Here is a 25,726-nt window from a genome sequence, read left to right as displayed (position 1 = left end):
CGGCGGCGCCAAGGAGACCGCGTCATGGCGGCGGTGTAATGGCGGCCGCGGCGCTGAGGAGGAGGTGTCATGGCGGCGGCGCTGAGGCGACCGCACGATGATGTCGCGATACACGAGGAAGCCGCTGCCCCCCAGCGCTCTGGAGTCGTGAGTGGCCGCCGCCAGGCAGGGTCCCCGCGGAGGGCTGGGGGCGGCGGGGCCGTAGCTGGGGCTGGGGAGAGGGGCTGGGGCCAGCCCTAAGGGGTGGCGGGGACGGGCGGCAGCGCTGTGAGGCGTTTGTACCCGTCGTGGGCAACGTATGTAGTCGCCGACATACGATGCGGAACGTGGTTAAATCTCGAGTTCAATGTCTTTGAGCCGAAAATGAGCTAAGGGGAGGGATCCTTCGCTTACAGCTCCCTCATCCGATGCTTGGGATACTTCTGTTGGCTCTCCTCCCGCTGCTGGGACTTTGCCCATCTCTCTTTCCAGGCACCTAAACTTCATCAAAGCAATAAGGTAGCAAATAACTGCTCCTAATTTGCCGAGTTTGGAGGCCACGCTTGTTCTGCCTGATCACAAGTCCCCTTTGGGGACAACAACGTGATAGGTGCTTATAGAGAGCTGCATCGGGATTCGTGACAGCGCTTTACGTTTAAAGGAAGACACTGATTTTTAAGCAAATACCTTTTAACTCCGTGTTTAGCCTAGAGTTAGTTTTGGTATTTTAAATATAAAGCCTTGGTAACCTGAATTACCCTAATAATAAGAAATGCTTCAGGTATGCAAATCAGTGCATTCCTCGGAAAGCAGAAAGCCATGTAAAACTTAGGAGCTGCGTAGATATTTATTCTTGTCAGTAACATCAAGTTCTGCTCTTTCTTTTAGACAAGGACTTACAAAACATGCCTTGCGGCATCATCCCCTGCCAGATCCACAAGATGAGGGGCGCCCAGCCACACCTATGTTGGAAAACTACGGAGAGATCTCAAGGTATTTGTCACACCAGAAAATGGATCTTTGTCTGGAGACCATGGAAAAAACAATACCCTTTGTGTAGAGCTATATTTACAAAAGTAATACATTTGGTACTCCTAGGCTTTACCTCAGAACTGTAGCATTTCAGAACATATCCTTTCCATTTTGGACATCATAATAAGTGTGTAGCTGTGTTTTGTTCCCATCTCATAAATAGCCAGGGTCATGTAATTTTATGACAGAAGCAAGTGGAAAAAAGTGAAAAATCATTCCTGAGCAGTGTAGAATTGGAACTAGAAATAGTATTCAACTTAACTACAGTAACTTGGAGAAAATTGATGTTCTCCTTGACCCCTAGATGTCCTACATCATTGAGGTTATTAGGAGTTAGCATTAATACATTTACTTGTGTACTATGGCTTCTGCTTAAATGCCTCTAAAGTAAACATCAACCCTATGAAAACTCTCGAAGAGAAGGATTCCTAAGAACTATTTTGATTTTTTTTTTTTTTTTGGTACAGAATGAAAAGGCTGTTTAACTGCTTTTTTGTCATTGTGGTGTTGTTGCTTTTCTTTCTTTTTTTGCCTCAATGTGTGCATTTCAGTGAGTCTGAAATCTCGAAGGAATCAGATTACCCTCCTGTTACTCCGACCAATCGTGGGAATTCATGGTCTGCTAGTCCGAGTTATGCAGAAACCTCCACTGAAGACAGCTCGATCTTGTCTTGGGGCTATGATGTGAGTAGAACATAATCATGCAAACCAAATCTACCACCATGAGTAAAAAGGTATTTGAAATATGATTGTAAAAATACAATAAAAACAACAATACAATAAAAACAAGGACCAGATCTGTAAATAGATTAAAAACATCCTGTCATCCTGTTAATTTTCTCCATATCCTTCAATATTCTCTGATCAAAACTGGGTTCATGTTATTCAGTTGATATTCTACATTACCAATCTAATAGAGGAATGCAAATTATAATAATTATTCAAGACAGTCGTGTAAGAACTCCATTGTTAGAAAGCTGTACAAATCAAGAGGCGGGCAAAATGGCCTTGAAATACAAATCGCTTAGTGCGTAAGTGTATATATACAACATAACAAATGCTGTTATTGTGGAATCCAAAACAAAAGTGGATGACTTGCAGATACTTGGTGAGTTTACCAAACTTCATTTTGTTGAAAACTTCTGGAATCTTGTATGCTTCTTAAAATAGAGTAAGCCTCTAAGAGGTTATTTTTGCTACTTTTTTTTTTTTTTTTTTAATTCCCCATCTGCCGAAACAAAGCGTGCCATTGCCTTCTGTTAGATGGAGATGGGACTGTTTAGATTTAAATTACTCAGGAACCAACCCCATTTTCTAGCTACATGAGAACACGTGAGGTTCTGAGCATCCTTCACTTCCCCAGTGTTTCAGACCAGTCTGCATTGTGTTTTGTTCTATTGTTTTCTGTGGTCATTATGAACAAGAAATTTTTCATTTAATTAAAATGTTTCTGAGAATTATCCTTCCTGTTTTGGTTTATATTATGTAAATTACTATGTTTTTAATATAATAATATAGACATTTCACAACATTTTAATAGCTTTTGTGTCACTGTAAGCTTATTATGTGGCTGCCATGAGTCCTAACAGCAGCCTTGCCTTATCTCTAGGGGTAAGATTAAATAATGTCTTTCTATGCAAAAAACTGTATAAACCAGACTTGCTAAGCTTTAAACAAACAGATGTCTTTTTCAACATAAAAAAAAAAAAAAAGTGAATAGCATTTGGAAGATTTAACAAGTCCTTATTGGATAACTTTCCTTTCTAGGAATTTGATAAAGTTGCCACGCAACGAGTTCAGCAGATGTTCAGAGAAATTGATGAGCTGCTCTATGAGCAGAAAGCAAGTGTACATGTTGATGGACTGCAGGAAGAATGCCAGCAATGGACATCCAACTTTCCTCATCTCAGGTATTTTATTAATAGGCTAATGTCATTACTGTCACGGATTTATAATGGGGTAGGGCTGGTAACAACTGCTTTTAAAACAACATTAACAGCAGGGTGGTTTTATGCAATTATATAGTACATAGGGATAAAAAGGTCACTCTGTTAATATGCCTGCCATTGTCATTAATAAACAGTACTATCTTAATTTGGTTCCTTGCCAGAGGATTATTGCTACTTGCAACTGAGTTAACCTTAATATAACAAAATTTTCTTTGAAAAGATGTATAACTAAAACCCAGGAGCTTAAAAAAAAAAATAAAAAATCCTACTACCTCACTTAGCCAGTCCTTATGGCTATCTGGAAGCTTCAATTTGAAATTTTCATTACGTATTCTTGAACGGTTTTGTCCATATTCAAAAGTTTTACAATTAGCGGGGCCTGGAAAGACAAGCAAAATTTTCTTAATGGATTTAACAGACTCAAAGCAACCTGTAGTAGGAAAAACTAAATCCACACTTAACTATTCCTAAGAAAACTGCAGAGCTTCCCAGTAGAATTTTTAGGATTTTTTGCTGTGTTTTCACACGCTGAAAGAATCTTACTTTCTGTGTTTTCTGATGTATTTATCCTTTGCTTTTGCCCTGGCAGGGTTGTGGGGAAGCAGATAGTGATCCCCACAGATGAAGGGTATGGATGGTATTCGAGTTCACCTTCTGCCAGTTTAGGTTCATCTGATGTAAGCTCATCACAAGAAAAAGATTCTCATGAGTAAGTATCAGCAGTTGGTCCAGGCTTTACAAAGGTGGGAAGGTTTTTTTTTTTTTTTCTCAGTGCACAGCAGCAATTGGCTGCTTAAACTGTGAGCAGTAAGTGAAGATTTAACTTTTCTTGTTAGGCTGAACTTTGAACATAGCATACTTTATTTTCTTTTCCTTTTTAACTGAAAAAAGTACATTCAGAATAGCAAGACCATCTAGGTGTCCTTGTTGCTCACTGCAGTAAACCAGTCACTAAGCAGAAATACCTTTTGTTAGCTGACATCTAAAAGGATATGTATATACTGTGTATTATATATGTACATGTTGTAGCTGGTTTTATTGTTAGTCATGTGCTAAATGTGTGCAGTACTTTAAAAATGCAAAACAGTACATTAGTGCTGCTTAATTTTTTATTTTAAAATGTTTTCGAGATTTTTAATTTTATTTTATTTTGTTCATTAGCTTTTATTGCTTTCCTGAAGTTTCAGGTTCCTTAGCAAGAATTTAAAATATCCAAACCAAAAGAATTTTTACTGTAATGCATATATTTGTTGGCTCTCCAATATCTGGCCTTACCTACCACATTGTCTCTCAGTCTCTTGGCTCACCAAATACTGCTATCAGAAGTGGAATAACAACTTCTTTTCATTTCTGCTTTCTGAAAACTGTCGCCTGTGCAGATTTAGTGTTTTTGGCAAGAAGGTGCCTCTTTCTGTCAGTCCTATTCACAAAAAGGCCGACTGTTCCAAGTCTCTGACCTTATGTTCTCCAGAGAGCGAAGAAGGTGAAGATGAAATAATTGTCTCTGAAGGTGTAATGGAGGAATATTTAGCATTTGACTGCGGAGATGTGTAAGTACTGAGCATAAGATCGTCCCAGTGTCCCAGAATTTTTGCTCTTAAGGCTTACATATTTGGTTTTGCTGTTGATTCGTAAAGTATTTGATGATATTTTTAATTATTGTTTTCCTCCTGAGAACTTTCAGAAGCCTGAGGTTGGCAGGGCACTGGGAATTTTCTTTATCCATCTCCTAGAGCAATTTATTTTGCTATATTTTTCTAAAATTTATATAGTTTGTCATACTAGCTATTTTTATTCCTGGTTTAAATAGTTCATTCCATCATAACTAAGAACCTACTACACATTGGCATATTTAAAACTTGTTTAAATGCTATTTATTTGTTCTACTAAGTCAAATTCATTGTTGTTTGTCGTGCACTAGCAGTGTGCTTCTCTGCTTTCTACTGCACTGTACAGATAAGCATTATGGGTGGGATTTTGTACCTTTACAGTTCTTCAGTGGTAATTTAAGAATCAGTGTGAATTTGATACTTGCCAAGAAAAAATTACCACTATTTTTTTTCTTAAAAAGAAGGGATTAAGAGTGATGTAAAGACTAATTCTTTTTGCTACTTTATCCAGCTGAACAATATGAACATACGGCCTGGGTAGGAACTCTGGATGATGTCAGCTGCTAACTACTTAATTGATTTTAATAAATAAAGCCTCTTAGCTTTGTGGACTGTGAAATTCAAACTGGTAGGTGTCATTCTTTGACCAGGCCAGAGAGACAATTATGCAGTAAACAATATTGCTGCCTTTATAAAATTTTGGTAAAATATAGTATATCTTCTTCTAGTGGTATCTCCTTTATTTCAAGGTCTGTAGCTTTTTGGTGTTAAGTACTAATTCAAGGAACAGATACAGAAGCCATTTCAAGGAACAGATACAGAAGCCATAACAACTGTGCTCGCATCAGTATTTTTTCTTCATTCTAAAAATTTGGCAGATGAACATAAAACTTTTTCAAGCAGTCATCTTCTAGGTTTTAAACTTCAAAATACCTCTTGCAATTGTGGAGGAGTCTTTGGCCGAGGTCCATTGCAGCTGTGAATTAACTGTTTTTGTTTCCTTTTTTCCTCTTTCTGATTATGACTAATTGTCTACAGCTGAATTAAGCCCTTGCCCTGAGCACCTCCTGGATGTTAAAGCAGCAGGCTGAGAGTGGTATTAGATAGTCAGGAGTAGTAATATTCCTCTTGTCTTCAGAATTCTGTAGTGATATGGAGCCTAACAATGGGATGAACAAATACCACTGTAACTGCTAACATTCATTTTTAAATGGGACTTTTATCTCCTTTGTAAATTATTTATTATTCATCAAGTATTTTATAAAATGATATTATCAAATACCATTTTTAGTCAGTCTGTATGGAGAAACCAAGGCATTCAGTTGATAAGGCAATTGTCTCAGTCATTTCTCATTTAGGTCAGTGGTGGATTCTGGAAGATATGAGAGTTCCAGTAAGTATTCCAGAAATACTGGAAAAAATTGCTTCTTCAAGTCATTTGATATTACTGTTCATTGTTCTGGTGGCTCTCAGAAAACAATATTATGTGCTATATATGAAATTTATCCTGAAATAATGTCTTCAACCTATTTGGCCAGCTGCCTTGACCTATTTCAGTTTTAGAGGAAACAGCAGAAATACAGCCTTAGCTAATGTGTTAATCCTATTAGGTAATTGCAACAAAATTGCAGGAGATACATGCAATTATATATATATATGCAATAAGGAGATAATATACAGTGTTTATGGTACATATAAAGCTCACATTTTTACAGGGAGGAGGAATTGCATGGGAGGAAAATGGGACTCTGCTCTGACAGACGGAAACTAGGGTTTCCTCCTATCTCTCCGTATTCCTGCATGAAGGATTCTGTGCTCACATTTGTGTTTGATGATGTGTGGAGTGAAGTCCTAGGCTGCATGGAAGAGTTAATCCGCAGACACTGGGAAGGATCAGCCTCTGGTAAGGATCACAGTTAAACTGACGATAGAAAAGGGGATTTCAGTTACTCAGTTTTGCAAGGATGCAACGGGAGAAAGATGCATTTGGGAATCAGCTCTTCAGGGTAAAAAAGGTTGTTTACTTTGCTAGCAGCGTGAGACATGCCATCAGAAGATTTCAGAGTTTTGTGTTTAAGAGGACTCCTCTTTAAAACAACAAAAAAGAGATCTATAGTACTGTGCACAGTACAACAGCAATAGTTTGTATTGACAGGGATTCTCTTTGGGTTTGCACAGATGATGAGAAAAACATCATAACAGTAGAAACAATCCGACCAGGTTCTGGAAGCCCTTTGCAGTTAGATCTTCCGCCAGTGTCGTTGCCTCGCGTGCCACAAACTAAAATGCCCTCAGGGACATCAAATCTGGTAAGTATTTTAAGTATTTTTAGCCAGCCAGTTTGCATATAGATCAATCAATACAATACTACCTTGAGCAAAGATGCAAGTATGGCAGGGGACTGTTCAGATACACAACTAGTTTGGATTTTGCATGGATGCTGACTGTCCTTTCTAACCACTTAAGTCCTGCTACTCCTCAGTTGCAAATTTTAATTCCTATTTTTCTCTTTAAAACTTAGTATTTTATATACATATTAGACTACCACGTGGTGACTGCTCATTAATGATGCGGTTGTTTCTACATCTATCGGAGTTTGAACTAAACTATGAGATATAAGATTGTGTGAGAGCCCATTCTCACTAGCTTATTCATTGTTAATTGATAAAGGAATAAAGAACAAATCCCCGCAAAGTTGTAAGACGGTTGTTTTTTTCCCCCCCCAGACACTGAATTTGACTGTGTGTGGTCTGCTTTAGATTATATGCTCCTAGAGTGGCGAGTACCAAAGCGTTATCTCTGTTCATTCCATTTTAATTCAACTCTTTCCTTTTTACTTCTTGTTTATTTCTACCCTGTGTCTTCCTCCCATTTCTGTTACTGTACATGTAGTGCCCCAAAACCAGATGTGGCCGTAAAACCAAAAAGAGGAGAAAACCACCTCAAGTATGTATGCTGGAACGATGGAAGCTCTGCTATTTTCTGTGTGCTATTGCTGTGGTGGGTGGAATTTGATGTTTTTCCAGATCAGTCTATATTCCAGGAGAGGAGTTTCCAGTTCTGTTCTTGACATAAAATAAACGTCAAAATATACTGAAAAAAATAGTTTTGTAAAACTCCTGATTATAACCATTGTTGGAAGACGGTGTCATGAAAATGAGAGGCTCAGCTGGAAAATATTATTAAATATGACAGCATGGTATGATACATTTGCTAAGCACTACAATTTGTAGGAAAAATGTAATACTAGGATGCCCATCCTAGATGGCAGAAATAAAACAACTGTGTATTTATCTCAGTGTCCTGAAAGAAATGGGTTTCTTTCCTTCAGAATGATTAGCAAACTGTATAAATATGGGTGTATGTCATTACCAAACAGTAACTCATTACTGTTCATTCAAACAATATGTATATATATTTTTAATTTTCCAGGTAAATCTCTCTCAAGGCTCAAGTAGCAGCTCTCAACGTAATCTAAATGACTTGATAGTGATCCATGGGATCCAGTTACAGCAAAGGAATCTGCCTGTAATGGAGAAAACACTGTAAGAGCTATAGATTTAGTCTGTTGTTAAGTAGAGCACTCCCACAGAGAGAGGGATTCAACCCAAAAGAGCAAGAGATCATTTTCTATACCAGAGAAAGTAATTCTCAATTATTTTCTTTTTGCTAATATACTTGTCCTATATGAAACGGTATACTTCTGGTAGAGATTTTCTCTATAATTGCTACTGATTTATCTCTTTAGTGAACAGCTGCCGCACTGACATCCCAAAAAGCGATGAAGCTCAGAATGATCTGTTCGTTTCCTAGAGGTGGAATTCTAGATCTAGGCTATGAGTGTGAAAACTCTTGCAATGTTTCTTAATATAGAAGCTATAATTATTCATAGAATATATATGACAACTTCAATCAAAAAAGATCATAATTCAGTTTTTTTTAAAGTGTATTTATATGTAATAGGCTTTTTTTTTTTCTTTTCCACTCCCTATCTATTTGAGCTGTAAATTATTTTATATGGTTATGTGACAAAAACAACAGCACGTCATCGGTGTTCTCATATAACATCGGTAATGTCACATGCAGATGCGTACGGTGGAAGCAGGGTCATATTAACCCTCCCGTTTGTTTCCGTGTTTCTTTTGTTAGGGACCTGGATGACAAACGACCAGGCTCCACTTCCATCCTCCCAAACAGAACGTGGCCAAATCGTCCCCCTCTGGAGCTCAGTACGTCATCTCTGTCAAGGTCCACGAGAAGGCAGAACCCACCACCACGTACCCTGCATCCCATCAACACAAGCAACTCTCGTACTGGGACCCCACGATCTGTGGACGATGTCTTCAGGGGTACTCGAATGTATGTTTCAAAACCAGTTTCTCTCAGCAAATTACCACATTTAGAGAACCCAGCTCATTCAAAGAACATTCAGTTAAAGGGAAAGAATGTGAATTCCTTGATTTAATACGAACAAAAAATGTCTAGATTATATCCATTTTGTTTGGTATAAATGATCTTGACTGTATTTAGTTCATCACAGGGATTATATCCTCTTAAATAAATATATATGTGTATATGAGCAGCTCCTGTTTTCTAAGCTAGGTGTTCATCTTCAGTTGCTGGGCTGAAATTAGCATTAAGCAATACTTGGCCCTAAAGGTTATTAAAAAAGAGCAGATGATAATGCCACCTCTGGGAATAGGCAGTCACAATTCTGCCATTGCACAGTAGCTGCCCAAGAGAACACCTTTCTATATACACCTTCATCCTGCAGTACAGCCACACAGCATGCCCGTTTGAACTGCAGACGATGAGCATTTTTACTACCAACTTGCTTTTATATATCCCCATCACCATGATTATGATAGTTTCTGCTTGGCATTGATTTTCAGACTTGCTTTGCCTATCAGCGTAATATTAAACATCCTACAAACTGTAAGTTGTTGTTAATAGATTAGATTTCTGCCAAACTTTACCCACTGAACTCCTTTTTTAAAATCTAGTCTCCAGTAGTCAGCCCTAACACGAGCATCTCACCGCAAAACTCTGCATGCATTGCTCTTAGTTGCAACATTTTTAGCTTAAACAAAGCCAAACAAGCTGCCAATATTTTATGTTTCGCGATGTCAAACACAGAAGTTTTGCTTCTCTTTTTCTTACTGGTGCGTTTCAGTCTGACTGCATACGAGCAGCTGACCTCACCCTCCCCGCTGCCACTGAGCCGAAATAATCTCCTACCACCCATCAGTACCACCGACGTGGCAGAGCGCGTGGGCACCACAGGATCCCAGAGGCAAACGGTAATAGGCATAACTATTTAGTTTTACTATTGGACACTCTGAAATTGTAGTTACTGCTGATCCAGTTACCAAACCCCCGAGTCCCAGTTTGTTCGTTGTCTCGTGACAGCAGCTGTAATACATGCACTAAAATTCTGCATCAGATTTGGCCAGCATCATCCTCCAGAGGTGAATGCAGTAACCAATAAATGCCACAATTTTCTTTCCATAAATAGGTGTAGGATAACTGACTTGGAAAATTAGCTTCAATTCCTAGGGTACTTAATTTAAATGCACTGCTGCAATATGAAGTCATCGTAACTTTATCATCCTTCAATGCAGAAATCTCGGGGGAACTCCAGTCGATCTCAGAGTGTAACGACCCATGAAGATAACCACCAGCAGCTACACGAGAGGCTTTTCTTACCTGATCATTTCTCCAGGCCTAAAACAACCAACGTGTTCTTGGTAAAGCATGGCAAATGATACCAAATCATCCTTGTTTACTGAACCGGGTGCTTTGACACTTAGCAGAGATGAACATTATTTGAGAACCAAATGTCACAGGTGACTGGTGCCATCAAGTTTGTCCTGGGGTTAGAAACCCACAGGTTAGCAAAAACATCATTGCTTGGAACTTCAAAGAGAAAAAGTCATTTTTTGGGGGGGGCATGGGTCCTACTGTACTGCTCCCAGCCAGCTCCTGACTACACCTATATGCAGCTGGTGGTGCTACGTTTTTCTTGAAGTATCTTAAAGATATTTGAGATGTTTCTGAAATAAGCTAAGCTTTACGTTAGGTATAACGTTCAATCTATCACCTGTACTGATACTCTAGCATCGTCTCTGAAAGCTTTGTAAGAATGGTGGGGGTAACAGAGGATGCTTTCAAGCTTATTTACATAGACTTCAGGAAGTGCTTTCTACAGCTACACTCACAGATGAGAGTACAAAAGTACTTTTTATCTAAGCTTCCAAAGCTCAAATTTTAACAGCAGCTTTTAAATAGCTGATGGTTTAGTTTCTGCATAAAACTTCAACATCCTTGACTTTAGAGTTACAAATGTTCAAACCTTCTAAAAACCTGCTTCGAAGGAGAACAGTTTTTAGAAGTATTAAGAGGCCTGCCTAACTGCTTGAGCGGTCATTCTAAGTGTTAGAAAAGTGTATTTTCTACCCCTGAATTTGATTTAACCTTCCTGAAACATGTAAAAGCTCTACTTAAACCTTTAGAACATCTTGCAAATCGGGTATCTCAGGAAGTAAGTACATTCAAGTAGTTTTCAGTTGTATTATATTATTGATGTTTGCGGGTTTTTTCATGCAAGCGTAAGTAACTTGACCTGTCTTTACAGCCGGACCCCCAGCGTCGCCGTTCTTGCAGTGTTATCGATCACAGTAATCAATCTTGGCCAAGCAGAGGATCAACAGATTCAGGTATGCCTATCAGTTATGGCATTTAATGAAATTGAGCAAGAGGTGGGCTTTTTGGGCGGGCGCCTCTTTCCTACATTGAGGAAGTTTTTCAAAGTTCAATTTTGCATTTTAACTTTTTGTTACACAAGTTAGCCCTCGTGCCCTAGAACAGCTTTTTGGAATACCGTCATTCTAGCTCTCACCCCATTACCCTCAACACAAAGTCAGGTCTCACCTCCGCAGAGCGGGGCACGAGATGCATTTCTGAAAAATAGTTTGTCAAGGAGAGTTCTACTGGAGGTCTCAAATAAGAACAGCACGCTAAAAAGGTGCTGTTAAAGCTGCAAAAGTTAGTGGAAGCTACAAAGGGTAAGGTAGCAAGCACAGAAGTGATTATTAGAGGATAGGAGGGGTTTTTTAGCTTCATTAATAGCCAGATGGCCAACCACCACCAATACAAGTGGTACAAGAGGCAGCCTGAGTTTAATAAAGGCACTAAAGTAAAATAACTTGGTTTTAATCAAGGTAGGAGTGTTCGCTATTAAAATGAGTATTTCCCCCCTCCCTGAACCAACAAATTTAAATGAAAAATGAGTTTTATGACAGCTGCATTGGCAAAAAAAAAAATCACTAAAACTTTGTAGATTTGAATACTTCATAGAGATGAAGAAATGCAGCAGATCTCAGAAATGCAGCAATGATGAAAGCACAGACTTCACCCTGTAGGAAGGACAGTCACATCTTCTAAAACTTACAATTTGCAGCTGATCATGTTGTTTGATATGTGATTACTTCCCTCTTAAGAACGCCTCTGGCTAAAGGAAAGCAAAATACCTTGGAAGTTATTTGAATCTTTTTTGAAGCTGCTGATTTAGTGACAGATAGCTAGAATAAGAAGCCAAAAAAAACCATTTCATTTTAGCATTAATATGAAGGAGCTGCATTTGGTACTTAGTTTTAATACCTTGTAGAAATCTTAAAGTTGTACATGATCTCTGTTTATCAGGTCTTCATCCACATGGCTCTGTGAAAGCTCAAAGTCGAAGCGGATCAGTCACAAAAAACAAACATGGGTTCTAACGTGTCATGAAGAAGTATCCATCCATCCATCCATCCATCCATCCATCCATCCATCCATCCATCCATCCATCTCCAGAAAGTCTCGAACCACCTCTCATTCTCAGCAATGTCAGTGTTGTTTACAGAGTCTTCAAACATCCTTCTTAGGAATAATCTTATTTTTTATATAAATCTAAGAAGCAACTGCCAAAGATTAGAAGGGATATACTTGCACATTCCATTGTCTACCACTAGGAAAAGCTGTACTCCAGTGGACAGTGAAGCGTAACTCCTAGAAAATCTAGCAGATACTCTAAATCATTGCTGTTTTCCCATTATTTATTACTGTTTTGTGACCGGTTCATGTTGTTACAGGCAGGTACTGCAGAACCTGCTGATCAGCTCTACGAAAGATAAATCAGGCCTTCCCTAGCAGTAGTAATTTAAGTTTTTAAAGCTATGTTTAAAGCTGTATTTATATACTCGAAGCAATATTGTATTATTAAAAGCAAGCACTACATATGCTACTGCTTCTATGACTCAACTTAGACAAGTTATGAATTCTGTAGTACTTGGAGAAGATGCTAATGCTGTTGTGTAAAAATAAGGTAGCAAAACAGATGAAGAGAACTGACAGCTTTAGGGGTAGCATACCACCGAACCCTCCTGTGTTATATACTTATACCTCTTCCTCAGTGTCTGAAGGAGGTTTAAGGTGGGAAAAGGAATAGCTTTATGTAAGTCCAGACTGTATCCAAAGAAAGCACACTGTCTTCCTGGCGAGGTGTTTTATGGTAAATCCACAGTCTCCTTTTCTAAAATAAACCTGCAGTTTTGTATTTCTGCACTCCGCCACAAAGGCCCACAGCTGCAACATCACTTATAGTAGACGTGCTCTGCACTGTGTGATAGACGTGCTACAGATACCAGCTCCTTGCCCTTGTAGCTCCAGGGAAAACAAAAACATGAAATGGAAGCTTTTCAAAATAAGTGATTAGCTGAAGGTCTTACTCCCAAGCCAGACTACAAGAAAGTGTAAAGACAAGCTGAAGATAACCACTTGTGTATTTTAACAGCTAGGATAATGCATGAAAGTGGTTGTTCCATTATAATCCCCTTTAAAAGCACTTTTTCTACATCTCTTTACTGTTGATATTTTCTAAATTACAATTCATAATGGAAAGAACTTGTCAGAATGCTTTCTGAAGTGGCTCCCGTAATTCTCCACCATAAGCTATGCAGTCCAGCGAGTGTTAGTTGCACCTGGAGAACAGCTGATAGTTTTTGATCTGGATTCACGTTCTTCAGTCCAGTTTGTTCAAGTATGCACTGATCAAAAAGAAAGCAAAGCAGAAGTGTGCAAACTTAAATAGGATAACTCCTTCCTTTGCATTTCCAGAGGAAAAAAAGCCGTGATCTCGATATAAATCTCTTTAAATGGATGCTAGAAAGTAGCCTGCAGTCACTAAACCCTTTCAAAAGTTTCTCTAACTGTTGAGGCTATCAGAACACTGTGTAGTGTAGAATTTAGTTATCTCAGCTGGAGATGAGCATCCTGTTTGTACCAGTGCCATTCCTCAGGGACTTGTTTTCAGTAGCCCTAGTGTGTCAGTTACAAAAATACATAAACTCGAACAGACTTCTAGTAATGTAGTATTTCATAGCTAAGGGGAGTCAGTGAGTTACAGAAGTGAAAGCAGTCTCTTGTAAGGTAACTTCTGATTTCCGTTCAAACGGCTGACACCAGAGACTTGTCCTGCACTGTTAGGTACCTGTTTTGTGTAGCAAAACTTGTGTTCAAGGCCTGTGTGCTAAGCAACACAGCAATCTACTGAACTCAGAACCAGAATAATGTTTAAAGCAGCCAAGTAAATGGGAACAGAGTTCCCCTTCTACCTCCAGCTTGCCAAGGGAGCTCTGTTAACTTGTTTCTGAATTCTGTCACTGAAATGATGAGGATCTTCAACTCAGAAGTAAGTGGTCACCTTGTAGCTCTTCAGCCTTTAAGAAATGATCCACAAAATAAAGCCAGCTTTATTCCTTTGAGCTACAGCAGGCTCAAGAGAGTTACCCTTCAACTTCATACCCCTCCACGATACATAAAGTGGTTTAAAAAGAGCTGAAATAAAAACCCTTCAGAATATTTGCACGTGTTACAGGAGTACTTCACTTCTGAAGTAACAACTGGTGACAAACACAGTGCACACAAAACCAGGAGGCAGAAGTAACTAACCGCTATCATCATACAGTGCCTGGGGTGTGATGCCTTTGAAATGACACACAATGCACCTTGAAGTTTTGGAACTCCTTGTTGTGGGACATCACAAACCCTAGAAATACACAGAACTGCCGTGTTCTGTCCTTCTAACTATTACATCAGCTCAGCGTGTTAGATGTTAGGAAAACTTCTGCAAAGTCACTTACATACTTGTTGTAGGCTCATTTTCTTCTCAAGGCATCTACTCACTGTCAACCACCAGCAAAATTAACACTATAGCTGTAGATGCAGTAAAAGTGCACAGTATTCATTTGACTCAAAACCCTAAGAAGAGTTAATGTAATCATTTTGTTTTGAGCAATTACTTAGGAAACAGAGGGCTGGGGAAGCAAGATAGCACAAAATTCTGCAAAATCTTCATTTATTAAATCTGCAATTTTCAAAAGGATTCTTATAAAACCACTGGAGTATCTGAAAAACATCTGATGAACTGAAGTGCAAAGACCTTTAAAAGCCTCGCAAGGTTTGTTAGAAAAGAAATGCGTGAACAACAAAAAGAGAAGGTTTCTAAGTCAGAAGCCACAGGAACTGTTGCTGAGGACCCTGAAGGTGCAGGATTACATGGTTTTCCCATCAGCAGCACTGATGCCCCCCCTAGTGTTTGGAGGGAACACGCTTCAATGCGACTTTAATAAACAGACAAGCATCCCAACTGTCTCATCGCTTCCTTGCTGTAACAAAACTATCAGCCAAGAATCTGATTTTAACTAAAAAGCACCAAAGAACTTTAAACAGCAGCACCAGAATGCTTTGTCATTCACGATGTATTCTGCGCCCTACTTCCCAGTCACAGCAAGTTGGTGCACGCGCTCTGAAACAGCAGTCCAGAAAACCCCTGAAATTCTCCCAAATCCAGATGGTCCCATACAATATAATACCTCTCATTTCAGCCTACGTAGTCCTTTATTTCTTCCCTTTCTTGGCTGCAGTCTTCTTTCCTCCCTTTTTAGGATTGTTCCCGTATTTTGCTTCCAGATGGGACAAAAAGTCATCCATTTCCTTTTTACGATCTTTATTTCTGCTCTGTGGGAGGGAAGAAAACACAAACCTTTTATTACTGCTCAATACAGATTGTTCTAATGAAGTTAGGTAGCTACATAAAACCCTGGAATGTACTAAGCAGGGAATACAGGCTACAGAAGGTGTAGTTCTGTTAAGCCTATTGTATCCCTTGGGCTCTATACCTGACTTCTGCAAGTATCAAAACAGAGGTAAATAAGGCCATAAAAATACACAACTTAAGGCTAGGAAAAGCAAAGCAATTTCTAGTTTAAACCCCAAACTCAAATACAATTTGAGGAATGGTTACATGTCAAATCCTAGGAATCCCACTGGACATGAAGAAAGCCAAAACTGGAAACCAAACCAAAGCCTAAACAGAATGTTTCTTTCCTCATTCCCCAAAACATCAAAACAGAACAGTAAGACTGATCAACTTTGGAAACCTTGTGGAATCCCCCAGAAAGAAAAAAAAAAGCATTAACACTCCCTGTCTAACCACCTAAAAGTTAAATATTTTGATTGTGTATACAGTAAAGATGAGCACATTAAAATAACTTGGTTAATTTTTAAAAGATGCAGACAATAAAATCCATACCGTCCTCTTGCCTATTAAATGAAGTATGTAGTTAGCATTAGGTCACATTTTAACCTCAGGAAGCTAAGAAGAGTTGCAAAGATCCAAACTGTAGAGATGCTCAGGGAAAACACAGATATAAGCCAGTACCACAAGTATCTTCAACAGATGCTAAAAGCCTTACTTGAATCAGCGCTTTCAGGTCATCTTCTCCATCACCAAGGCCCAGTTCTTGTTTACACTTTTCTGCCTCTCTTGCTTCTTTTTCTGCCTGAAGTAGCAAATTAACTTTTAGGAAAGTATTTTGCATGTTATTTGAGTAGGTAAAATAGTTGCTGAACACTTGATTCTGCATCTGTATACAAATACCCACAAGTAAACACAGTTTCCAAGTGAGGCCACAGATCAAAGAGCCTGTTCTGGTTCCCCACTTGGGTAGAGCAGGGCAGGTTTTTTTTGCTGTTTCACAGAGCTGAACACGATGACATTCCCATCCCCATCCCCGCCCCTCTTTTTTTGTCCTAGCAGCCATTACATGGTCTTTAATTGAAGGTTACTGTCACATGCACATAACATACTGTACAAAGTGTCAAAAAAATAATAAAAATAATTTAAAAAAAAATCACAGGAGGTTGGAGAAAAGGTTCATTTATCCAGAATGTTATTTCACATTTGCCACTAGGCAAGCATATTATATTTCTCCCATGCACTCACCTGAACTCCAGCAACTTTCAGCTATATAAATGAATGCAGGGACATACTAAACTCCAATAAGCCATAGTGAAAAATGCTGACATAGGAGGAGGAAGTAACAGGCAACAGCCTGTCACTACTCAAAAACCTTTCACAGCAATTTGATTGAAATTAGTGGAAAGAGTATTTTTGGAGGGGACTTGGGAAGCACAGGTGACTTGTGGTGGTGGTCAAAGATGCTGAGCAAGATCTGTAACCCAGCAATCCTGTGGCAAACATTTGTCTTAAAAACGATTTCACTTATTTCCACCCAGGGAGAATAAATGCTTATCATATACAGTGTTTCCTTGTGATTGGTACTCACCCGCCTTTTCCTTGCCAGGGCTTTCTGCTTAGGCTCTTTGAGGAAAGCTTTGTAGGATGGGACTTCTTTGAGGTCGATGGCTTTTTCTATGATTTTCCTTATCCTCGGTTCATCCGTGTAGTCCACACACAGCACAGACTCCATTATTTTATCCATGTCACCCTCAAAATCCATGTACGCCGCCTTGACATCTGCTAGCTCCTGCTCCGAATCCTTGTAGGTCTTCTCAAAATCCTCGATATCTTTCACGCTGATCTGCAGGAGAGGGGGGGGGGCATTCAGGAGACAGACACGAGAAACCCAAGCAGCAAAGCGGCGTTTTGGGTTAAATCGCGAGGGGTTTTATGCTGGGGGGGGGGTGCTGACCTTCTTGAAGAGCAGCCGCCAGTACTCCTGCCAGTCCCGCTCGGCCCGCAGCGCCTCACCCTCCTCGTCCACCCGGCCCTGCTCGTCGTACAGGGCGCGCTGCTCCGCGTCGCTCAGCACGGCGTAGGCTTTGCCCAGGATCTGCGGGGAGAGCCAGTCAGTCAGTCAGTCAGTCAGTCAGTCGGTCAGTCAGTCCGTCAGTCAGGCAGCAGCAGCCCGCCCCGCGCTCACCTGGAAGCGCCGCGTCGCCTCCTCCTTGTCCTCGGGCGGGACGCGGTCGGGGTGGACGCGCAGCGAGGCGCGGTGGTAGCCCCGCCGGATCTCCTCAGGCGAGGCCCCGCGGCGGACGCCCAGGGCCCGGTACAGGTCGGCGGCGCCGAAGGCGGCCTCGCACTGCTCCAGCAGCCCCATCGCGCCGCCGCCGCCGCGCATGCGCCGGGCGGGAGGGCGGGAAGGCGGCGCTGAGGGGAGCGGCGGGAAGCGGAGGGGGAGCGGCCGGGCTGAGGGGAGAGCCCCGAGCACAAGCCGGAGGACGCCCCCTCAAGGCTCTCGCCGCCCCTCGGAGCTGCCCCGGGAGCTGCGGGTGACACAAACGGCGCTGTGACCTCAGGGCGCGTTCCGTTCTGCCGCCCAGGGGAAAGCGACTCCTGGAAAAGCTCCTTTTCCTCCCATAAGCACCCATTCTCTCCAAGGCTTTCCCTCAGAGAGGCACGAGGAGAAATAAAAACCAAGCAGCTCTTCCAAATGTCCGTATTTATTACATCCCAAACCCAAATGTACACGTTTTCCTTGCAGGCTGTCCCAAATACCACAATAGGATAGCAAAGGTGTTTGCGTCCCAACAAAGCCAGAGGAAAAAAAAATACTCCAATATAGATGTGTTTATACAAAACTCATAAGGTCTTTAATTAATTGCAACGTAAGTGGTATACACAGACAGATACGTACAAAAAGGTCGATGCATAAAAGTTAGTATTTTACATATCTTGTGTCTTTTCTTGAAATGTTGAACATTTCCCTTCTCTACTAATACCACGGAGGGAATAAATTCTCTACCAATACCATGGAGGGAATTAAAAAACAGCAGTGTCTACTCAGATTTCAGCTCTTATTTACAGAAGATGGTAACGTTGTAGAATATTCTTGCTTTCATAAAAAAAAACTTATAAAAGCTATTGGATATCTACCATTATAAGAGAGCTCTGCTAATGTCAGTGAGTACCACTATTCACAGCTTGATTAACCGATTACCGTTACACAGCTCAGGTTACACCTGCAATGATTATTTCAGTCAGTTCCAAGAAACACCGAATTCCTCTTACCTGATCACCTTCCTTTGCAACTTTTCCTTCCCAACTTCTCAGCGGCCCCTTTATGGGTTTTCCAAACTTAAGTGCTAATGCTGACCGCAGCATTAACACAGCAGGATAAAGACATGACAGCCAAAGGGGATTAAATATAAAATACTTAACTATTTTATTCTTCTGATTTTTTCAACTTTAACGTTGCCTTCTTTCCACGTAGTGGAGCTTTGGCTCGGTCAGCTTCCTGCACAGTTTCAGCAGCCTTCTTTTTTGGCTGCTGTTCTTTGGAACGTATCAGGTCTTGACGTCCAAGTTCAGCCATTTTTGCTTCCCAGGACTTCATTTCGTTTTCATACCGAACCTTATCATCCTCAGCAAGCTGCAGGTATGGCTGGAAGACAAGCACACCTCTGCAGTTGTGGAAAGGGCTATATCTGGGTAATCACCAGGACACATCTTCCCCTCTGCTACAATGGCAACTTACTACAAGACCCATGCCATGCGCATCCCAGGCACCCACTCTTACCTCCAGCAAATTAAAAAAAAAAAACGAAACAAAAAAACAAAACACTGAACTTGAACAAAACCACAAAATCCCACCAATGAGTTTTGAGGATGTGAACACATGGCAATTCCCAAAGAGGAAGTTTATTCGATATTACTACTAAGGTGTTTTATTTGATTACTAAATTGAGAGAGCAGGCTTATGTAAGGAACAAGAATAGGTTTTTCTGCATCCTTGTTTTTTTCTCCCACAGAAAGAATATGAACCTCACACATGTTCTAAGCACCCATTCAAAACAATCTGGAAGAAGGGCCTTCAGGAGAAAGGACAGACTGCACAGAATAATTCAAAACTGCAGAGATTTCTTATTGGTATAGCATTCCTCCGTTTTTCATATACCCATCTGCAAATTTGTATTTCAAATACATTGTGAACACTGCCAGAAGACTATCCCCAACACAACCAAAGTTAATAAATGACATGTAAAAATCACTTTTACTGTGCTGGCATTTACAAATATTATCAGAAAAAAAAAATCTAATTGTTGCAAATTATTCCACCTCCCTCCCTCAATCCCATTCACCTTCCATTTCCAGGCATACAAAACTTCCAGTCTACCCCACTCACGTTTCATCAACACTGTGAAAGAAATGGTCATTACTGGAATAAAAGTAACGACTATCTTTTTCAAGACACTTAACTAAGATCTCAGAGTAGTTTCCTCTATATTATCTATCAATGTTATATTAGTATAGCACTGGTTCATAATTGTTAGTATTATATCTAACTCAAGGTTTTGTAATGATTTATTGACTACAATTTGTCATTTTCCAGTCAGATCAGAGCCTCATCAAAAGCCGCAAACATACCTGTTTTTCAGAACTGGGCAGATTTTGCCACGTTTCGAATAACTTCTTCAGCTTTGCCTACAGGATGTTAAATACACAACACATTAGTATTATTCTAACACTAGGCAGACCACAGAGGGTTACAGACGAAAGCCGGGTATAAACCCGAAAGCCGGGTATAAACCAATATAAAAAAGCAGGAACTCATGTAGGTTTAATACTACATATTCTTAACCTAGGTAAATAGTAAATGGCATGGTTTGACGACTTGCTGGGCATCATCTCAGACACTTTTACAGATAACAGACGCACAAAGTAGCTTAAGTTACTCAGCCTGCAGCAAAAGCAGGCAGACCAAACAGATGAATTGATTTACAACTGATTTTAGTTAAGCAAAATGTAGATACTGAAGTGTTGAACATTACTTCAAAAGCCACAGAATCCAAGACAGACTTTCTGAATATAATAGTCCGTTAAGGCACTTATAAATTATATATATATATATATATATACACATATATATATATATATATATATATATATATATATATATATATGTATGTATATATATATATAATTTACATACACACACACACGCATGTTTGTTTTAAGAAGAAATTTTCCTGGCTTACCACAGGTGAAACTCCCACACTTTTTTGAAAGTTTTCTGACACAAAAATATTAAAGCCGCTACGAGGTCTTTTAGGTTTTCCAAGCACAGTCAATTCCTTTAAAAACAACAAGAAGAGTTAGTCAATCTAGCCCACATACATTTTTCCAAACTAAACTTAGCACTTATATTCATACTTTGCACACACAAAATAATGAAGGTAAATTTTTAGTGATTTAGTGATCTGTAAACTGGACCGTATATCAAGATGATTTGGTTATTTACGTCACTTGTCACGTCTGATGATAAACTAAATTAAGTTAAAAACTTGATTTTTCACAGATTTAGGAGGAAAAAACACTTCTGAACTGACTCTTACTTCAGCAAAGTCTTCTAGAAACCAAAGATTGTTACTAAATTCCACTCAGCAAGAAAGTCATGATGAGAGGTTTTCTATTATCTTCATACAGCTTTAGTTGCTGGTGTGAAATGCGGTATGCTTGCAGAGAGGAGGGCAGATTGCTAACGGTGGGAAGTGAGGTGGAACAGAATCAGCAGATTCCCAAGGAAAAAGAACTGGTTTCTGAGTCAGAGTGCTTTGTCTACATGGATCACAGTGAGGCAGCACAGCAAGTTAGGGGTGCATTTACACTTACCATTTTCTCCAGCCATAACACGCTCCCACTATAGCTGGGGTTCTACAAGGTACCACCTGCTTAGGTATTAGGTACGGCAGTTAAGTTCCTTGTGGTGCAGGAATCATTTGGATTAAAATTTTCCTCTAAGTAGGGGTTCCTTTGTACCATATTCATTTTACTTTTGTCAATTAGGGAAGCATCATGCAAGCAGCTTAATTCACAGCAGTGAATAGGCAGTAAGTAAACCTTTGAACTGATTTTGCCTCTGGGCAAAGCACAGTACTGTACCTTTACAGATGGTTCTGTCTCTCAGGATTTATAAATAAACAGGCTACAAGGAAATCGGGAAGATGATCTGTATGAAGGACACGAACAGCCAGGCATGTACGTAGGCCTAACTCTACACACCAGCAGCAGCACAGATTGCAAAGAGGCAGAGCTGGGAGGAAGGCAGAAAGGCTGTTTCCTCACAGGGGCTGCCAAAGAGCTAGCGGATATAAAGTCTTTGGGAAAAGCTATTTCTGGCTGTTTTCCCAAGGCAGGGAGGTGTTGCTGGTTCAAACGCCTTACTACCTGATGTTCCTCAGGCAGATTTAGGAAGAGGAAGAAAAAAGCAGAGAGGCTAAATAGAAGTACAAATATACCCTGCTAATTCTGGTCTTCAAGCACAGGAAAGCCACTAAAATTCCTGCTAACACCAGCAGCGATTTATGTATTTATTTTTAAGGTAAGTTCTAAGCATTTAACTCTTCTCTGTATACCCAACAAACAGATTTCAGTTTCCTTGAGAGAACAGAAACATAGGCTTGAAAATACTGACTCTCTTTTTCTTGAATGATCTTCTTTTTGCCAGTCGTTTCCTCCTTTCTTCCTTCAAAGCCGCAGCCTGGGCTGGAGTTAGCTGTGCTTTATATGCAGCCAACTTCTCTTCATATATTCGCCAGTCTGCCTTTCTTGCTTCCTCATAAACCTACAAGACAAACATACAACCATCAGCCTTACCCAGATGTTTTCGTTCATCTAAGCGTGGTGCCTCAAAAACTACTAGAAAATGGAAACAGCCTTCTGAAACATTCATCCTGACATAGCCCGATCTCCGTATCAGTGCAACATTAAAAATAAAATACAAGCACCTACAGAAAGGTACTTCTGTAAAAACTTCAGTTCCTGCTGAGTTTCAGTAATCAGCACTGTCTGGTATTCCTCTTCTGTAGCAATCCCTTCTAACCCCTCCCTGCCACCTCCTTGCTTTCTCAGGTCCCTGCATGTGATCATTACACGAGCTAACACCTCTAACCTGCTAACAAAAAAAAAAAAGTAACTAAGATTTTTAGACTGAAGTATCAAATCTGTTTGCTTAGTGGAATGGATTGAGGAGAACACAGATCTAAAAGCTGGCTCCACCCTGTGAATTATCTTAGTTAATCTGATAACAAGGCAGCTGACAGATCTTCAGATGCAGCTCTACGCAATAATAATCTTCCATGCAAGAAGAAAAAGCTGCTGCTCACTTGAAACAATTGCTCTTTAACTGCGTCCTACTGCAGCACACAAATGCTTTGGTTGCTAAACAGGTTCCTACAACCACCAGTGCTGGGTACAAAAGCATCATAAAGTCACGGTCTCGATACTACAGCACCAAGTGGGGCTGAGCCAGGCTACCAAGCATACATGTAGATCTGAAAAGGCACCATCCCCTTCTCCATTTCAGACATGCCAACAAAACGAGACGCGTTACACTAAGGCACGCAGAGACAGAAGTCCAGAAAGGACCTAGGAGCACTAAAATGCTAGGGTATAAGAGCACTCAGATACTACTAACAAAAGGTATCGCTTGTTTAGGCAGAAAAGGAACTAACTGCCATCAGTTCCTGACTGGAACTCATTGCTAACTGCGATCAAGGAAGAACACCTGTTAATTTCCTATAACTGGCACTTACTGTAGTGACTAGCAACTGTATTTGTAGAGTTCTTTTACCCTATCCCTTGCAATTGTCACTCTTAACTTGGCTACCTAGAACAAAAAATAAATCAACTAAATAAGACTCAAAGGAAGTTACCTGACAATCAGGTCTCTGATTAGCATCAGACCGGATAAAAGAGGTTGGTCCTTTCATCAACACTTAGTTCAGGTCTCTCCTAACTTACGCACTGAACAAGTAGAATTTTACAATTCTTTCATTATTATATATGCATGCACCCATGTATAATTATGGTTCGTAAAACAAGACACAAACTTACCTGCTTCTGTGATGCTGGCAACTCCCTCCAATCACCTGCCAACTTTTTAACCAGCTCCGTATTACTCAGCTCTGTGTATTGAAACGAGAAAGCAAGAAAGTCAAGATCAATGCTGTATTTTCTGTAAGCTTCTTCAATTTTCCTGAAGCAGGCTGTCACTGCTATCTTTCTCCTGTACAAATGTATTTTCCTCCTTTCGTAACAGTAACTACTTTGGCATGGCAGGGGAGGCAAATTGTAATTTGGGTGAGTGGAAGAGGGCTCCCACTTATGGTTCACACTGCAACAAAACGTACAGTTGCAAATTGAAGCAACATTTCAGCTCTACAACAGTTTATTTCTTTGGCTGTATCTTTTTCTTTGTAATACAAGATGATCTGAAATGGGAGCAGGAGTGGGGGGCAGAGACCAAAAGTAAAATTTGTAGTTCCCATCTTTAGGCAAAAGAGCCTGCTGGATTCTTTAAAGCAAGCATAAAGTGATCTCAACAACCTTGTACAACGTATTTACTTAACCTTTATTAGAATAAAGCCCTTTAGCTACAATATTTTTCTTTAACCTTACTCCTGCTGAACGTCATCTTTCTCCCACAAACAAAATCGCAGTGACTTGAGTTTGTTTTGTTCTTTATCTGAATGCCATCGACTCATTGGATGAGTTTTCCAGTTAGATGTGAACTTGAGGTGGGCACAAAACGAAAATAAGCGTTTATTTTCCTGAAAAATCCTTTCCAGGATTTCCCTCTGACCACGTCCCCAGGCACCAGCCCCAACCTCTCCCTGAGCACCCCCATGGGCGGTGCCCCCCCCACCTCCCTGCACAACCCATTCCCAGCGCCTGAGCGCTTTCTGAGCAAAACCATCTCCTCATTTCCACCCTGAACCTCCCCTGGCGCAACCTGAGCCCCCCCAGCGCCCCGGTACCTGGGTGCTGGCGGCGGAGCGGGCCCTGCCGCTCCCCGACGAAGCGGAAATAGGCCGTGAGCGGCCGCTTCGGGCGCTCCGCCGAGCTCAGCCGCCGGGACAGGCCCCCCTCAGCCGCGCAGGTGGCGCCGCAGGCCCTGCTGGCAACGGAGCGGCGGTTAACGGCCAGCGCCCAGCCGTTAACGGCCGCCGAGCCCCCCCCAGCCCCCTCCTGCCCCCGCCGCACCTGAGGAGCCGCCCGGGGCCCGCCGCCAGCCCCGCGGCCCGGCCCAGCGCCGCCAGCGCCGCCGCCATGGCTCGGCCCGCGCGGGGCTCCACGGGACGACGGCGCCGCCGTCACGGGGAGGGGGCGGGGCTTGAGGGAAGCCCCGCGCGCGCCCGTCGCCAAGGTGACCCCGCGCGAGGCCACGCCCCCTCCCTGTGGTGCTGAGGGGAGGGAAGGGGAGGGAGTGGAGAACGAGCCCGGAGTGCCAAAGGAAGGCTTTAAACACGTTGTGTTTTGGAAAATGAGCTGGAGACAGAAATCGTAGGGGTGATGGAAAGCTGCTCATACAGGAGAAGCGGCTGCAGTACAACGCTTTCCAAACAGCCCCCATCACAGTGTGCCCCAGGGTTTCTACCACCACGTCTGCCAGCCTAGAGCAAGTGTCCCAAAGCACTCATTTTAATAACAAACCAAAACACTTCTTCAGTTTACAGTCTGAACAGATATTTAAAAACTAACAGAGCCGCCCTCCACCAAACGTCCATTTCAGAATTCATTGATATGTCAGATAAAATCAGCACTGAAGTGACGTTTACCTGCATGAGACCAACGTACGCCATTAGGGCCAGTGCATGCTTTCCCTCCCACTCCCCAAACTCCACTTTAGCATTCATTACAAATGAGTAAAAACCATTTTCGTTGTCTTACAGAGCTATTTTATGATGACAACTTTCCCAACTGTAAGTCACTTTTGTTTCATCTGCAAGGCACAGACCAAAAAAACAAGTCACGTTTCTGCTGTCCGATACTCGAGAAGAATTTCCAGCAGGCCCTTGGAGCTGTTCTGGTTT

The 25,726-nt window shown here is 41.1% G+C and overlaps 3 protein-coding genes across 7 annotated transcripts; 1 reads left to right on the top strand and 2 right to left on the bottom strand.

The window, feature by feature from the left end:
• The first annotated feature begins 6 nt into the window (after positions 1–6).
• Positions 7–12,844, top strand: FAM149B1 (family with sequence similarity 149 member B1). 4 transcript variants are annotated; one of them, XM_072040301.1, is made up of 16 exons: positions 7–147; positions 868–972; positions 1,563–1,695; positions 2,779–2,921; positions 3,550–3,669; positions 4,340–4,510; positions 6,286–6,473; positions 6,749–6,879; positions 7,463–7,516; positions 8,003–8,115; positions 8,720–8,929; positions 9,744–9,870; positions 10,192–10,317; positions 11,205–11,286; positions 12,272–12,380; positions 12,417–12,844. In XM_072040301.1, the coding sequence occupies exons 1-15, from the start codon at positions 98–100 to the stop codon at positions 12,343–12,345; spliced, it is 1,827 nt and encodes a 608-aa protein (XP_071896402.1). In that variant the 5' UTR covers positions 7–97; the 3' UTR covers positions 12,346–12,380; positions 12,417–12,844. The 4 variants fall into 4 exon arrangements, with proteins under 4 accessions (XP_071896402.1, XP_071896403.1, XP_027316583.3 ...); XM_072040302.1 differs by having other exon boundaries at positions 12,272–12,384; XM_027460782.3 differs by having other exon boundaries at positions 12,272–12,844.
• A 2,102-nt stretch (positions 12,845–14,946) lies between these two features.
• DNAJC9 (DnaJ heat shock protein family (Hsp40) member C9) lies at positions 14,947–18,145 on the bottom strand. The gene is made up of 5 exons (XM_027460779.3): positions 17,833–18,145; positions 17,602–17,742; positions 17,236–17,490; positions 16,363–16,449; positions 14,947–15,625 (listed from the first exon to the last, which is right to left on the bottom strand). Exons 1-5 carry the CDS (start codon positions 18,031–18,033, stop codon positions 15,506–15,508), a joined length of 804 nt encoding a protein of 267 aa, XP_027316580.3. The 5' UTR covers positions 18,034–18,145; the 3' UTR covers positions 14,947–15,505.
• A 192-nt stretch (positions 18,146–18,337) lies between these two features.
• On the bottom strand, positions 18,338–25,055 carry TFAM (transcription factor A, mitochondrial). Of its 2 annotated transcripts, none has more exons than XM_072040320.1 (7): positions 24,897–25,055; positions 24,671–24,807; positions 23,748–23,818; positions 22,327–22,476; positions 20,891–20,986; positions 20,280–20,336; positions 18,338–19,296 (listed from the first exon to the last, which is right to left on the bottom strand). In XM_072040320.1, exons 1-7 carry the CDS (start codon positions 24,962–24,964, stop codon positions 19,078–19,080), a joined length of 798 nt encoding a protein of 265 aa, XP_071896421.1. In that variant the 5' UTR covers positions 24,965–25,055; the 3' UTR covers positions 18,338–19,077. The 2 variants fall into 2 exon arrangements, with proteins under 2 accessions (XP_071896421.1, XP_071896420.1); XM_072040319.1 differs by having other exon boundaries at positions 24,671–24,810; positions 24,897–25,044.
• Positions 25,056–25,726: the final 671 nt, after the last annotated feature.

This window comes from Anas platyrhynchos, chromosome 6 (genome assembly GCF_047663525.1).
Source record: "Anas platyrhynchos isolate ZD024472 breed Pekin duck chromosome 6, IASCAAS_PekinDuck_T2T, whole genome shotgun sequence".
Taxonomy (NCBI): Eukaryota; Metazoa; Chordata; class Aves; order Anseriformes; family Anatidae; genus Anas; species Anas platyrhynchos.
This window is presented reverse-complemented; position numbering and strand designations above follow the sequence as displayed.